The sequence below is a fragment of the Oncorhynchus mykiss genome, chromosome 24, assembly GCF_013265735.2.
Source record: "Oncorhynchus mykiss isolate Arlee chromosome 24, USDA_OmykA_1.1, whole genome shotgun sequence".
NCBI classification, from domain to species: Eukaryota; Metazoa; Chordata; class Actinopteri; order Salmoniformes; family Salmonidae; genus Oncorhynchus; species Oncorhynchus mykiss.
In genome coordinates this window covers 20,918,140-20,933,045 of record NC_048588.1, presented here as the reverse complement: position 1 = coordinate 20,933,045, position 14,906 = coordinate 20,918,140, and the positions used below count along the sequence as shown (strand labels likewise).

General features: G+C 42.5%; 1 protein-coding gene across 1 annotated transcript; it reads right to left on the bottom strand.

Moving 5' to 3' along the window:
- Nucleotides 1–11,349: 11,349 nt before the first annotated feature.
- Nucleotides 11,350–14,905, bottom strand: LOC110503981 (52 kDa repressor of the inhibitor of the protein kinase). Its single transcript, XM_021582694.2, has 5 exons — nucleotides 14,637–14,905; nucleotides 14,079–14,199; nucleotides 13,836–13,943; nucleotides 13,637–13,673; nucleotides 11,350–13,541 (listed from the first exon to the last, which is right to left on the bottom strand). The coding sequence occupies exons 1-5, from the start codon at nucleotides 14,723–14,725 to the stop codon at nucleotides 11,638–11,640; spliced, it is 2,259 nt and encodes a 752-aa protein (XP_021438369.1). The 5' UTR covers nucleotides 14,726–14,905; the 3' UTR covers nucleotides 11,350–11,637.
- Between the last annotated feature and the right edge of the window lies 1 nt (nucleotide 14,906).

Below are 14,906 nucleotides of genomic sequence, written 5' to 3'. Positions count from 1 at the left end.
ACAATAGTATGCAAGTATAAACACCATGGGACCACGCAGCCGTCATACCGCTCAGGAAGGAGACGCGTTCTGTCTCCTAGAGATCAACGTACTTTGGTGCGAAAAGTGCAAATCAATCCCAGAACAACAGTAAAGGACCTTGTGAAGATGCGAGAGGAAACAGGTACAAAATTATCTACATCCACAGTAAAACGAGTCCTATATCGACATAACCTGAAAGGCCGCTCAGCAAGGAAGAAGCCACTGTTCCAGAACCGCCATAAAAAAGCCAGACTACGGTTTGCAACTGCACATGGGGACAAAGATCGTACTTTTTGGAGAAATGTCCTCTGGTCTGATGAAACAAAAATAGAACTGTTTGGCCATAATGACCATCGTTATGTTTGAAGGAAAAAGAGGGGAGGCTTGCAAGCTGAAGAACACCATCCCAACCGTGAAGCACGGGGGTGGTAGCATCATGTTGTGGGGGTGCTTTGCTGTAGGAGGGACTAGTGCACTTCACAAAATAGATGGCATCATGAGGAAGAACAATTATGTGGATATATTGAAGCAATATCTCAAGACATCAGTCAGGAAGTTAAAGCTTGGTCGCAAATGGGGCGGCAGGGTAGCCTAGTGGTTAGAGCGTTGGACTAGTAACCGGAAGGTTGTGAGTTCAAACCCCCGAGCTGACAAGGTACAAATCTGTCGTTCTGCCCCTGAACAGGCAGTTAACCCACTGTTCCCAGGCCGTCATTGAAAATAAGAATTTGTTCTTAACTGACTTGCCTGGTTAAATAAAGGTTAAAAAAAAAAAAAAAAAAAAAAAAAAAAAAATGGGTCTTCCAAATGGACAATGTCCCCAAGCATACTTCCAAAGTTGTGGAAAAATGGCTTAAGGAAAGAAAAGTCAAGGTATTGGAGTGGCCATCACAAAGCTCTGACCTCAATCCTATAGAAAATATGTGGGCAGAACTGAAAAGGAGGCCTACAAACCTGACTCAGTTACACCAGTTCTGTCAGGAGGAATGGGCCAAAATTCACCCAACTTATTGTGGGAAGCTTGTGGAAGGCTACCCAAAACGTTTGACTCAAGTTAAACAATTGAAAGGCAATGCTACCAAATACTAATTGAGTATACGTAAACTTCTGAACCACTGGGTATGTGATGAAAGAAATAAAAGCTTAAATAAATCACTCTCTACTATTATTCTGACCTTTTACATTCTTAAAATAAAGTGGTGATCCTAACTGACATGGAATTTTTACTCTGATTAAATGTCAGAAATCGTGAAAAACTGAGTTTAAATGTATTTGGCTAAGGTGTTTGTAAACTTCCAACTTCAACTGTACTACATACATTAATGACTTTGACCTCCATATAGATCTTTTAAAGTTTTTCCATAATCTGAGATTGTGTGAGTTCTTTAATAAGAGTGAAACGTACATGACTCCACTTGAAATGTCATCCTCAGTGAGATATACACATAGGTCTACTATGTTAATCAATAGACTTACCTGCCCTACTGTGAGCCAAGCAGGAGATGGAACCATCAACCAAGCTGAGGTACCTGACAACTCTGAGAGAACCACATTTAGAGCAAAAAGTTCATTCATACCTCCCCCAAACGCAATGCATCCGTAGAAACCTTCTGCAGGATTGTTGAAAATGAGGTAGGTGTCAGACTGAAAGACAAACAGAAACACAAATCCTATGATAACCTGAGTAGAGACGAGAGAATGGCTCTTAAGGATCCTTCTATTATCATTTAAAAAAAATATCAAAGGAGGAGGAATTTGCATACAAAACAAATGTGACTATGTAAATGAATGTGGCCCACCACTATCTAAAGGTGACTTCTATCACAAACTGAATCATGACCCTACCCTGGAATTCCAGCATAATATCATATCCGGCAAGCGGTACCGGAGCGCCAAGTATAGGACCAAAAGGCTCCTCAACAGCTTCTACCCCCAAGCCATTAGACTGCTGAACAATTCATAACCCCCCCACCACCACCTGTACACTGCTGCTACTCGCTGTTTGTTTGTTACCTATGCATAGTCACTTCGCCCCCACCTACATATACAGATTACCTCAACTAGCCTGTACCCCTGCACACTGACTCAGTACCGGTACCCCCTGTATATAGCCTCATTATTGTTATTCTTATGTTGTGTTACTTTTTATTGTTTATTTTTTATTTTAGCCTACTTTATTTCAGCCTCATTTACTGCCTTTAAAAAAACATAGCTGACATGGCTGACTTGCTTAAACAAATGTGGATTCTACTAACAATTGAGATGTATAAACTATGGCATAAGGGGACGACAAGCGGATAAGAGGCAATCCGTAATTTCAATTAAGACATTCATGAGCGAGCGACGATGGAGATAATCAATATAACTATTTGTTCAGCAGTTTTGAAATGTACAGCGACAGAATTCAGAACATGGGCTGTTCTTACAGTGTACTCCCTGTACAACAAGTCAGAACTGTAGGATAAATAAAGTGAGCATTTAAACAGACAATGAAAGCTATTACAATATTCGACGATTACATTTCTCTAAAACAGGTTATAGGCTACATGTGCACCACCAAGTTAGAAAAGTAGCTGAAATTAAGAGGCGAAAATAGACCAAATTATTAGGGTGAGGCACATTGAACGGCTTTTGGGTCTTTGTGTGTCAAAAAAAATATATAAAACACTATTTGACGCATTAAATAAGCTTTTAATTTGACACGTCAAATAACACAATTCTATTATAGAATGTTGTGTGTGCTGAAATTGCACCTGCAAGCCAAGCGCCACCCCTACTATCAGTAGCACTGTCACAGCTGTACCAAACAAGCACACAAACACCACGAATGACGTGTGTACAATACCGCTTTGGTGAAAATAGACCAAATTTTTAGGGTGAAACACATGGGCAACTAACAGCTTAGTATACAACATACACTTAGTACTAATTTCTTAGCTACAGTATACATATCTTCCTGACATATTACATAATTTATGTAGCAGCATACAAGACATTATTGGACTCACCTTGTGAAGGTGGTGCGGTGGTCCATTGTGGGCAAATTTTGTCATCAAAGTCTGGTATTCTCTGGATTTATGGTGGGAACTCTGAGAAAAAAACACACAGCCACTCCAATGAATAGCAAGCTAACGTTAGTGATTAGTGAATGCTTGCAGTTAGCTACTGATTCCTTCCAAACGACACATTGTTGAATTTGCGATTTCCAACTTGTGTAATCTTTATGTCCAATGGTCGAAATGTATAATTTATTTTCATTATTTCTCTTCGAATGACAAGGATTAAAAAGGATTTGCCAGTAGATTATCGACTTGATTCATGATGATGACTGCTAGCTAAGACTTTGAAAGTAAGATGTTGACATGATCAGTCCAATCAAAGCCACTGTACATATAACATGATTTCATGTCATTTTATCTTTGGCCAATGACCTTGAGCCTTCTTGGAAGGGCACTCTATGGCAGGCCCCAAAAGGATGAAATTTTGGATGCCTACCCTTACTAAGGATTTATGAGTGAGTAACAGAACACTGAGCCAATCCCGGCAAAATGCTCCTATTTCTGCTGGCTCGCCCCACCCCAGAAAGCACTGAGCTAGGCTGAAACACCTGCATTTTGGAGCTGCCTTATTCAAGAAAATAAAAAAGAGACCATGTGTGTATGCAGCTTTATTAACATTGTTTGCAAACTGATATGTGACATGTATTAATGCCAAAATAACATGCATAACAGGCAAGCCACCCAAAAATGTTTGGCAAGTTGCAAGAAAAGTATGTGAACCCTTTGGAAATAACTGGATTTCTGCATAAATTGGTCATCAAATTTGATTTGATCTTCATCTAGGTCACAACAATAGACACACACAGTCTGCTTAAACTAATAACACACAAACAATTATATGTTTTATACGTTTTCATGTCTTTATTGAACACACTGTGTAAACATTCACAGTGCAGGGTGGTAAAAGTATGCAAACCCTTGGATTTAATAACTGGTTGACCCTCCTTTGGCAGCAATAACCTCAAAATCAAACATTTTCTGTAGTTGCGGTTCAGACCTGCACAATGGTTAGGAGGAATTTTGGACCATTCCTCTTTACAAAACTGTTTCAGTTCAGCAATATTCCTGGGATGTTTGGTGTGAACAACTCTCTTGGGTCATGCCACAACATCTCAATCGGGTTGAGGTCAGGACTCTGACTGGGCCACTCAAAAGGCGTATTTTCTTCTGTTGAAGCCATGATTTACTTATGTGTTTTGGGTCGTTGTCCTATTGCATAACCCAACTTCTGTTGAGCTTCAATCGGCGTAGAGATAGCCTAACATTCTCCTGCAAAATGTCGTGATAAACTTGAGAATTCATTTTTCCGTCGATGATAGCAAGCTGTCCAGGCCCTGTGGCAGCAAAGCAGCCCCAAACCATGATGCTCCCTCCACCATACTTTACAGTTGGGATGAGGTTTTGATGTTGGTGTGCTGTGCCTATTTTTCTCCACATATACTGTTGTGTGTTCCTTCCAAACATTTCAACTGTAGTTTCATCTGTCCACAGAATATTTTGCCAGTAGCGCAGTGGAACATCCAGGTGCACTTTTGTAAACTTCAAACAGTTTTTTTTTGCACAGCAGTGGCTCCTTCTGTGGTGTCCTCCCATGAACACCTTTATTGTTTAACTATTCCCTCTGCAAGGCAATCAAACAAGCTAAGCGTCAGTATAGAGACAAAGTGGAGTCGCAATTCAACGGCTCAGACACGAGAGGTATGTGGCAGGGTCTACAGTCAATCACGGACTCCAAAAGAAAAACCAGCCCCGTCACAGACCTGGATGTCTTGCTCCCAGGCAAACTAAACAACTTTTTTGCTTGCTTTGAGGACAATACAGTGTCACCAACACGGGCCGCTACCAAAACCTGCGGGCTCTGCTTCACTGTAGCCAACGTGAGTAAAACATTTAAACGTGTTAACCCTCGCAAGGCTGCAGGCCCAGACGGCATCCCAGGCCGCGTCCTCAGAGCATGCGCAGACCAGCTGGCTGGTGTGTTTACAGACATATTAAATCAAACCTTATCCCAGTCTGCTGTTCCCACATGCTTCAAGAGGGCCACCATTGTTCCTGTTCCCAAGAAAGCTAAAGTAACTGAGCTAAATGACGACTGCCCTGTAGCACTCACTTCCGCCATCATGAAGTGCTTTGAGAGACTAGTCAAGGACCATATCACCTCCACCCTACCTGACACCCTAGACCCACTCCAATTTGCTTACCACCCCAATAGGTCCACAGACGATGCAATCGCCATCACACTGCACACTGCCCTAACCCATCTGGACAAAAGGAATACCTATGTAAGAATGCTGTTCATCGATTACAGCTCAGCATTTAACACCATAGTACCCTCCAAACTCGTCATTAAGCTCGAGACCCTGGGTTTCGACCCCGCCCTGTGCAGCTGGGTCCTGGACTTCCTAACGTGCCGCCCCCAGGTGGTGAGGGTAGTTAACAACATCTCCACCCCACTGATCCTCAACACTGGGTCCCCACAAGGGTGCTTTCTGAGCCCTCTCCTGTACTCCCTGTTCACCCACGACTGCGTGGCCATGCACGCCTCCAACTCAATCATCAAGTTTGCGACACTACAGTGGTAGACTTGATTACCAACAACGACGAGACGGCCTACAGGGAGGAAGCGATGGCCCTCGGAGTGTGGTGTCAGGAAAATAACCGCACACTCAATATCAACAAAACAAAGGAGATGATCGTGGACTTCAGGAAACAGCAGAGGGAGCACCCCCCCAATCCACATTGACGGGACAATAGTGGTGAGGGTGGAAAGTTTTAAGTTCCTCGGCGTACACATCACGGACAAACTGAAATGGTCCACCCACACAGACAGTGTGGTGAAGAAGGCGCAGCAGCGCCTCTTCAACCTCAGGAGGCTGAAGAAATTTGGCTTGTCACCAAAAACACTCGCAAACTTTTACAGATGCACAATGGAGAGCATCCTGTCGGGCTGTATCACCACCTAGTACGGCAACTGCTCCGCCCATAACCGTAAGGCTCTCCAGGGGGTAGTGAGGTCTGCTCAACGCATCACCGGGGTGCAAACTACCTGCCCTCCAGACACCTACACCACCCGATGAAACAGGAAGGCCAAAAAGATCAACAAGGACAACAACCACCCGAGCCACTGCCTGTTCACCCCACCATCATCCAGAAGGCGAGGTCAGTACAGGTGCATCAAAGTGGGGACCGAGAGACTGAAAATATACTGTACGCTATACCATCTACTGCATCTTGCCATAATGTATCACTAGCCACTTTAAACAATGCCACTTTATATAATGTTTTCATACCCTACATTACTCATCTCATATGTATATACTGTACTCTATACCATCTACTACATCTTGCCTATGCCGTTCGGGCATCACTCATTCATATATATATATATTTTTTTTTTTGAATTTTACCCCTTTTTCTCCCCAATTTCGTAGTATCCAATTGTTGTAGTAGCTACTATCTTGTCTCATCGCTACAACTCCCGTACGGGCTCGGGAGAGACGAAGGTTGAAAGTCATGCGTCCTCCGATACACAACCAACCAAGCCGCTGCTTCTTTAACACAGCGCACATCCAACCCGGTAGCCAGCCGCACCAATGCGCCGGAGGAAACACCGTGCACCTGGCCACCTTGGCTAGCGTACACTGCGCCCAGCCCGCCACAGGAGTCGCTGGTGCGCGATGAGACAAGCACACCCCTACCGACCAAGCCCTCCCTAACCCGGGCGACGCTAGGCCAATTGTGCGTCGCCCCACGGACCTCCCGGTCGCGGCCGGTTACGACAGAGCCTGGGCGCGAACCCAGGACTCTGATGGCACAGCTGGCGCTGCATCATTCATATATTTGTATGTACATATTCGTATTCATTCCTTAACACTTGTGTGTATAAGGTAGTTGTTGTGAAATTGTTAGGTTATATTACTTGTTAGATATTGCTGCATGGTCGGAACTAGAAGCACAAGCATTTCGCTACACTCGCATTAATATCTGCTAACCATGTGTATGTGACAAATACATTTGATTTGATTTAGTGTTTTACGTATCGTAGACTTGTCAACAGATATGTTAGCATGTTCCAGAGATTTCTGTAGCTGACACTAGGATTCTTCTTAACCTCATTGAGCATTATGCACTGTGCTCTTGCAGTCATCTTTGCAGGACGGCCACTCCTTGGGAGAGTAGCAACAGTACAGAACTTTCTCCATTTATAGACAATTTGTCTTAGCGTGGACTGATGAACATCATGGCTTTTAGAGTTACTTTTGTAACCCTTTCCAGCTTTATGCAAGTCAACAATTCTTAATCTTGGGTCTTCTGAGATCTCTTTTGTTCGAGGCATGGCAATGCTTCTTGTGAATAGCAAACTCAAACTCAAATGTTGTGAGTGTTTTTAAAGGGCAAGGCAGCTCTAACCAACATCTCCAATCTTGTCTCATTGATTGGACTCCAAGGTTAGCTGACTCCTGACTCCAACTATGTTTTAGGGAAGTCATTAGATTTGGGGTTCACATACTTTTTCCAACCTACACTATGAATGTTAAAATGATATATTCAATATAGACAAGAAAAATACAATAATTTGTGTGTTATTAAACATAGCACATGGCTATGTTTGTCTATTGTTGTGACTAAGATGAAGATAAGGTCAAATTTGATTACCAATTTATGCAGAAATCCAGGTAATTCCAAAGGGTTCACATACTTTTTCTTGCCACTGTATATTATTATTATTAATTTAGCTAAAAATGGGGTCTCTGCCCCACCTGCCCTGAATGACAGGTGGCCACTCGTGACGTCCAACATCTCTACGTTTGTGGACCACCACATTAAACCAATGGTTGAGAATCTCCCATCTTATGTCAAAGACACCGGTCACATGATCTCATTGATAGAAGGCTTAAGAAGGATATCGGAGGGCACCCTGCTAGCAACTTTTGATGTGAGGAGCTTGAACACTAACAGTTTACACACTGGAGGCTTGCAGGCGCTACAACACTTCCTTCAGCAGAGAGACCCTACCCTTGCTCCATCCAATGATTGCATCTTGCAACTCACTGAAATGGTATTATTCAAAAATGGCTTTGTCTTTGTGTCAGACTTTTACTTTCAAATTTGAGGTGTAGCCATGGGCTCCCCTTTTGCCCCTAACTATGGGAACCTGTATGTGGGACAATTTACAAAACAGAGACACACCACCTACTTTCTAAAATCCTCATATGGAAGAGATACATATATTATGTATTTTTGCTCTGGGAAAGAAGTCAGCAGGAACTAAATTAATTCCAAACTCTGTTAAACGAAAGCTCTGAATATCTCAAATTCACCATGCAGACTGATGAGAGAAGAATTAATTACCTGGACTTATGGATCATCAAAGAGAATGATGCATTACATACAGACTTATACACAAAGCCCACAACACCCTGCTACGGGCGGATAGTATGCATCCACTTCCCCTCAAGAATGGTATACCATATAGCCAGTTATGCGGGGTTAAATTAATTTGTGGCCATCTGTCAGATTTTGACAGCAATGCTAAGAAAATGACAGAAATTCTAAATGAGAGGCTACAAGGACAAAACTCTTAATTCTGCAATGATGAAAATATCTTAAAAACCAAGAGAGGAATTGCTAAAAACTAAACCAAAGAAAAACAACGCAAGTGTTTTGCACTAAGTACACCAAGTGTTCAGAGAAAATGAAAGCAATCCTTAAAAAGCACTTCTTTTTTTTACTGTACCGTATAAGGATAATGAAATTGTAAGACTGACATGCTCCTAACCTGTCATTGGATGCAAAATATTTAATAAATTGGGCATGTAAAGTTATAGTCAAATACTGCATGGAAAATTATATTTACCATCTATTATTCAGCACTTCAAAAATAACAGTTTTGAAATGTGTATCTAGAATTTTTTGCTACTGGTCTAAATGTTAGTAAAAATGACTAAATGGTGAGCCTATCATTCATTATCTGATGTATTGGTGACTAAACAAAACACAAAAAAAGTTATACTTTTAAATCATCTGGCCATAGAACATTCTTCCAAGTGTCTTGATGGTCGATTATGCCTGACGAAAACCAAACGGTGCATTCCAGAGTAAGAACCTCATACCAACTGTCAAGCAAGGTGGCGGTAGTGTGATGGTTTGGGGATGCTTTGATGCCTCAGGATCTGGACGACTTACCTTAATAGAAGGAACCATGAAAGCTAGACTTAGATAACAAAGTTTAATGGCAAAATTTGCTCACAAAAAGGACCGCTGCGCCACCTTCCTGTTCAAGCATTCACAACACAACAATTTGAGTCCAAAAATGTATTTTATGCTGCTGCATAAATTATGTAATATGTCAGGGAGATATGTATACTGTAGCTAAGAAAGTAATACTAAGTTTATGTTGTGTACTAAGCTGTTAGTCACCCATGTACTTCACCCTACAAAATTGGTCCCTTTCCCCCTCATAACTTAGCCTACTGTTCTGACTTGGTGGTGCACATGTAGGCTATAACCTGTTTTTAGAGAAATGTCATCATCAAAATTGTAAGGGTTTTCATAGTCTGCTTATATGCCCCCTTTATTTATCCTACGGTTTTAAGCTTGGAAAAGAGACTTAAACACAGACTTGGACCACACACCCTCTCCACCGAATAGCAGGCAGGGGAAGCAAAATAGGGATTGCTTCCAAACCACTCTTTGTTGAATTTGCGATTTCCAACTTGTTGTGTGATGTATGTCCAATGGCCGATGAGCATTGATACATTTTATCTATAATTTCTCTTCATATGACAAGGTATGAAAAGGATTTGTCAGTAGATTGTTGATGTGATTCATGATGATGACTGCTTGTCAAGCTTGCTAGCTCAGATTTTGAAAGTATGATGTTGACATGATCAGTTCAATCAAGGCTATGGTAGATTTAACGTGATTTTACACAATTGTATCTTTGGCCAATGACCTTGAACCTTCTTGGATGGGCACTTCTAATGTAAATCTATGGCAGCACCCAAGGGGGCTTGAACTTTCAAGCTATCCCTGTAGATTTTGCAGTAACGCAGTCCCCATGAGTGACAGAACACTGAGCCAATCACGGCGCAACTAGAGAAGATTACCAACCCCTATGCTCTGTATTTTCCGCTGGCTGACCCTCCATCACAGAAAGCACTGAGCTAGACTGAAACACCTGCATTTTGGAGTTGCATTATTTAAGAAAAGCAAGAAAGACCAAAATATATATATTTTTTGACATTGTTTGTTTGCAAACTGATATGTGACACGTATTAATGCCAAAATAACATGCAAAAGAGCAACACCAACAAAAAAATGAGTGAGGCCTTGTTATGGGCTCTGTGGGATGTCATACATACCAAACAGAAACAGCTATCAAATAGAGCCACATGCACATTCTCCCCCAATTAAGTGATGACATACTAAAGCACCATATTAAGGTTGTTGTTCCCAAGACATATTACAAAGTCTAGTTATTATCAGAATGATTTCCAACAGGTAATTTTGCACCACAATAATGTTTAACTATTTACCATCTGGCCAGCTTGTAGTCCTAAAAACTGGAAATGAGTTACCTCTGGTTTGTTCAGCCATTCCTATGGGGAAAATGTATGGAAAAAATGTTGGTTTTTCAAATAATGTGGAAAATAAGGTCTGAGTTTAACACAGGCTTATGAGATCTTATGTTTTATTATAGGAGATAATATCAATCAGTTAACATGACCATTATCAATTTACCACAGACCTTATTTTCGGTGTAAAAAAAAACTCCATTAATTAACTCATAGGCTTTGTCATTGTTGCATCTGTGGTTTTGTCCAACGAACATTAGCGGAATTAGTGCCTACAAAAGACGCCATTACTAGGTTTATGGCTCTCTTTCGGGATGACGATATCTACTTTGCAATTTTTGAGATTGGACTGCCCTCTTGTGGATTTCAAATAATTTCAAGACAAAACTCGGGCGTCATAGTAATAACGTAGCCTACAGTAAAATTGCAACATTATCCGATTATAGTATCTTGATATCATCTTCCCTCTGTGCGAGGTCATGGGCAGATCACAGTAACTGGTAGACTTGTGCTTGTGGCACAAAGGAGGGACATTGTATAACCTTTTTTGTAAAGGTGTCATAAAACAGACTGGCAAATACTGGTGACAAATACATATTTCCCCTCCAAAATTATAGTGGTAGCCTATAGTTAATTGCCTATAGTCCTAATTCAACATATGACGAATTCCCAAAAAATAAAGAGCTGTATCATTCAAGACACCAAGTGGCATTTAATTAGAACAAAACAAAATATTTAAAAAATGTTTAATGGCAATATTCTTAAGGTACAGAGCAATATTAATGATCAAAATGTTAAACAATTATTCCCAAAAAAACTTGTCTAGAGGTCATATTTTACTCAGATTTTACAGTTACCATTTTCATGAAACTATCAGACTAAAGCTATAATACAACAGCGAGACATCATTTGAATGTAATTTTAATTGGATTTTTGTACCCTTTATACGGAAAAAACTCCACAAGTTCAAACTTAATATGCTATATCACCACAGTGCTGATCTCAGACTCGGGCTCGGGTTCAGGCTCATCCTCGGGGTACAGTCTGCAGTATTTTTCAACCATGACATCCAGGTCATGCTTAACATGAGAGTTTATGTGGAGCACAGCTAGACTCTTGCACCTGTGTTTGATAGGTGTGTCACTGAGATAAGTCTGTAGGCGTTTCCTGGATGTCTCAGAGCTGCCGCTGTCCTCCAGCATCAGAACAGGCAGGGTGGTCAGGACCTTCAGGAAGCAGTTGACGTTGGGGAAGAACTTGACGTCCGACAGCTGAAGTGTCTCGTGGATGGTGGAGGGCAGGCGGACCTCCTTGCTCCGGTGCTTCCATTTGATCTTCCAGCAATGCAGCTCAGCGGGCAGCGTGTCTGGGTTGGGGAGGTCCTTGCGGTACACATCTGCATGGTTCTCCTCTGAGGTGTTGAACTTCATCTGGCCCATGATGGCAGGAACCAGGGACAGGCACTTGAGGGCTTTGAGGTTGCTCTGGGAGAAGATGTCGTCCACTTCATCGATGATGCCGCGGATCACCGGGACCGTCACATACTCCTTGAAGTAAGTCTCTGGCGGGATCTCGCCTGTGTCGGGCGATCGGTGCTTCCGGAGGAACAGACGAGGCACCTTCACCGGGATCTCCATGGTACCTGCCAGATTCACAGCCTCCTCAAACCAAAACTCATGGTAGACCTCGATGTTGTCGAAGACTTCATTCAGAGAGTGCAGGACAGCTGTTAGACTGTTGGCAGCGAAGAACACTTCAAGGGCCTCCCCTTGCAGGTTTTTGCCGAAGGCTCGTGTGAAAGAAAGAGCATTTTTCAGGATGACCAAGGTGACAATAAACTCAAAGTCAGCCAGGGTCTCTGCGATTGAGTAGGCGTCCCCAGTCATAGCGTCAGGAAACTTGACGTTCTCATTGTCCCGAATGCAGTCCATGCACAGCAGGAGGGACTCGAGCAGGTCCACAGTCAGTTCAAACACGTTGTGCTGCACTGTCCAGTTAGAGCTGCAGGCCTCCTTCAGCTCGGTTGCCTTCTCATAATTTCCCTGGTGGTAAACAGAGATGGCCTTCTCCAGCTCAGCCTGCAAGGATGGAGACTGCTTAAAGAAGTTGCCAATCTTTCTCAGGGTTGCCATGACAACCTGAACACTGGGGAAGGGAAGGCTGTTGGCCAGGTGTATATTCAGTGCGCAGGTGGAACAAGGTGTGTGCATTGCCATGGGGTACTTTCCCATCAGTCCGACTGCCACAGCTTTCATCTTAGTGGCAAAGGTGCCGGTGGCTACATGGGCCTGGCCACGGCAGTCCTCCATCCTCAGCCCCCACCCGTCTGTCACTTGGGTCTCTAGCCTCTCCACCAGTGAGGCCTCGTCCCCCTCAAACGGCAGAAAGTCCAAGAACTCCTCCCTGAGAGTGTTGGACTGATCTACAAACCGCAGAAAGAGAGGCAGGTGTCTCTCCCCAGCGAACTCCACCAGGTCCCCTGTGACCAGTGAGAAGAAGCGACTCTCTCTCACCTCCATGAGGACCTCCTCTCTGACAGTGCCCTCACAGACTTCTAGGAGCTGGCTCTGCTGGGCCGTGGAGAGGTACTCCACATTCACTGCTGTGGCCTCAAACCGTCTCCTCAGAGCCTCATCTCCAGCATTAATGCGGTACTCCAGTAAGGCCTGGAAATTACTGGGATCTCTCTCCAGTCCTTCTGGGACATTGGTCTCCAATGGGATGTTCTGCTTTCCTAGCATGAAAACAATCTCAAACAGAGACCTCAGGTAATCTCGGAACTCCTTCTCCTCTGGGGAAAGCTTGATTTCCTCCTCAGCGGCATCTTGACCCTCAGTTGCCTCAATGTCTTTCTTTGAGTGGAGCTGTTCAATGGAGGATGCCACTGCAAGGAAACAAAAAAAAGAAATTCGATATAAGCTTATGTTTAAAAGGTGTATGGATACAACAATACTTTTAAACAAAAACAATGCAACTTACATCTTCTCTCTTTAATTCTCCTTATGTCTTCTTCAGTCTGTTAAAACAATTATTTGAAACATAAGACAATGTAACTATGTTAACTATTACATTGAAAACAGACCTACAGAAATATAGCCAGTAGTAGTTAACAGAAATGTTCCTTTTTGAAGCAACACAAGGATATAAAGTTCTAGTAAAAAAAGAAGCGATATTATACCAATTCTTTGATCCGCTTGCGATGTCTGCTATGAGGATTTTTGAGGTGGCTTGTTAAATCAAATATGGTTGGAATAGCAGTATCCTTCAGTACTGTTCTGTAAGGGCTCTGAAAAACAATAATGAAGACAAAACAAGTTATTCAAATACAAATGTAAGATTATGATAATCTCTAAAAAGACAGATTGTTCAGTGAGTTAGACATGTTTCAAACAAAGACCTTTGTGGTTTGACATGCACTTACTGTTTTACAAACCATAGCCGGGTCAAAGTGTTTGGCACACAGTCTGTAGTGTTTATTGAGTTGGTCTGATGTTTTCGCCTCCAGATCCGCCCGACGACAGTTCTCAACCCAGAGCCTACATCTGAACAAACCAGAATAGGAGGCCTAGTAAACTATTGTAAACTATTCGTTTTAAAGAATCATAGTCCAGACTGATTAATCATGGTCCAGACTGATTCATTTATTATTTAGGTGTGTTAGTGCTGGGGTGATACCTAATGTATATATGTCCCAAAGTTTCAATAGAAGTACGATGGATTTACACCACAAATGCCATGGTGGCTAACTTATCTGTGCAACTCAGCTACAGGCGAATGTCAGCACTGTAAAGCCACACACACACCACTTGGCTCGCTGCAAGTGAGCTGGCTAGCTAGCTAGTTTCCACATACGAAAGTTAGCTATGATGACTAGCGTGCTACTGAACACAACATAGCTACATTTAGCAAGCTATCGTATAACTGGTTACTCCCCGAGAAAGGTAAGGGTTCATATTGTGACGGTCAGACTTTATCATACCTTTCTGGATCTCTTGGAAACCTGAAAAAAGCCAAATCGGATTGAGTGCTCTTCCTGGTACAATTTGGAGCCGCGCAAAAATTGGGCATGGTGCATAAACGTCTATTCAATTTCAAATGAATTTAGTATTCAGACATATGCTTTGCGTTTGAATAATGTATATTACACAAGCTAGCTAGCTACCTGTTACTTTGAAATTAACCTAAAAGGCGCGCAACAGTGCTAAGGGTGGCCTGGAGGATTTGAGGAAGAGGAAACCGAACTGCTTCC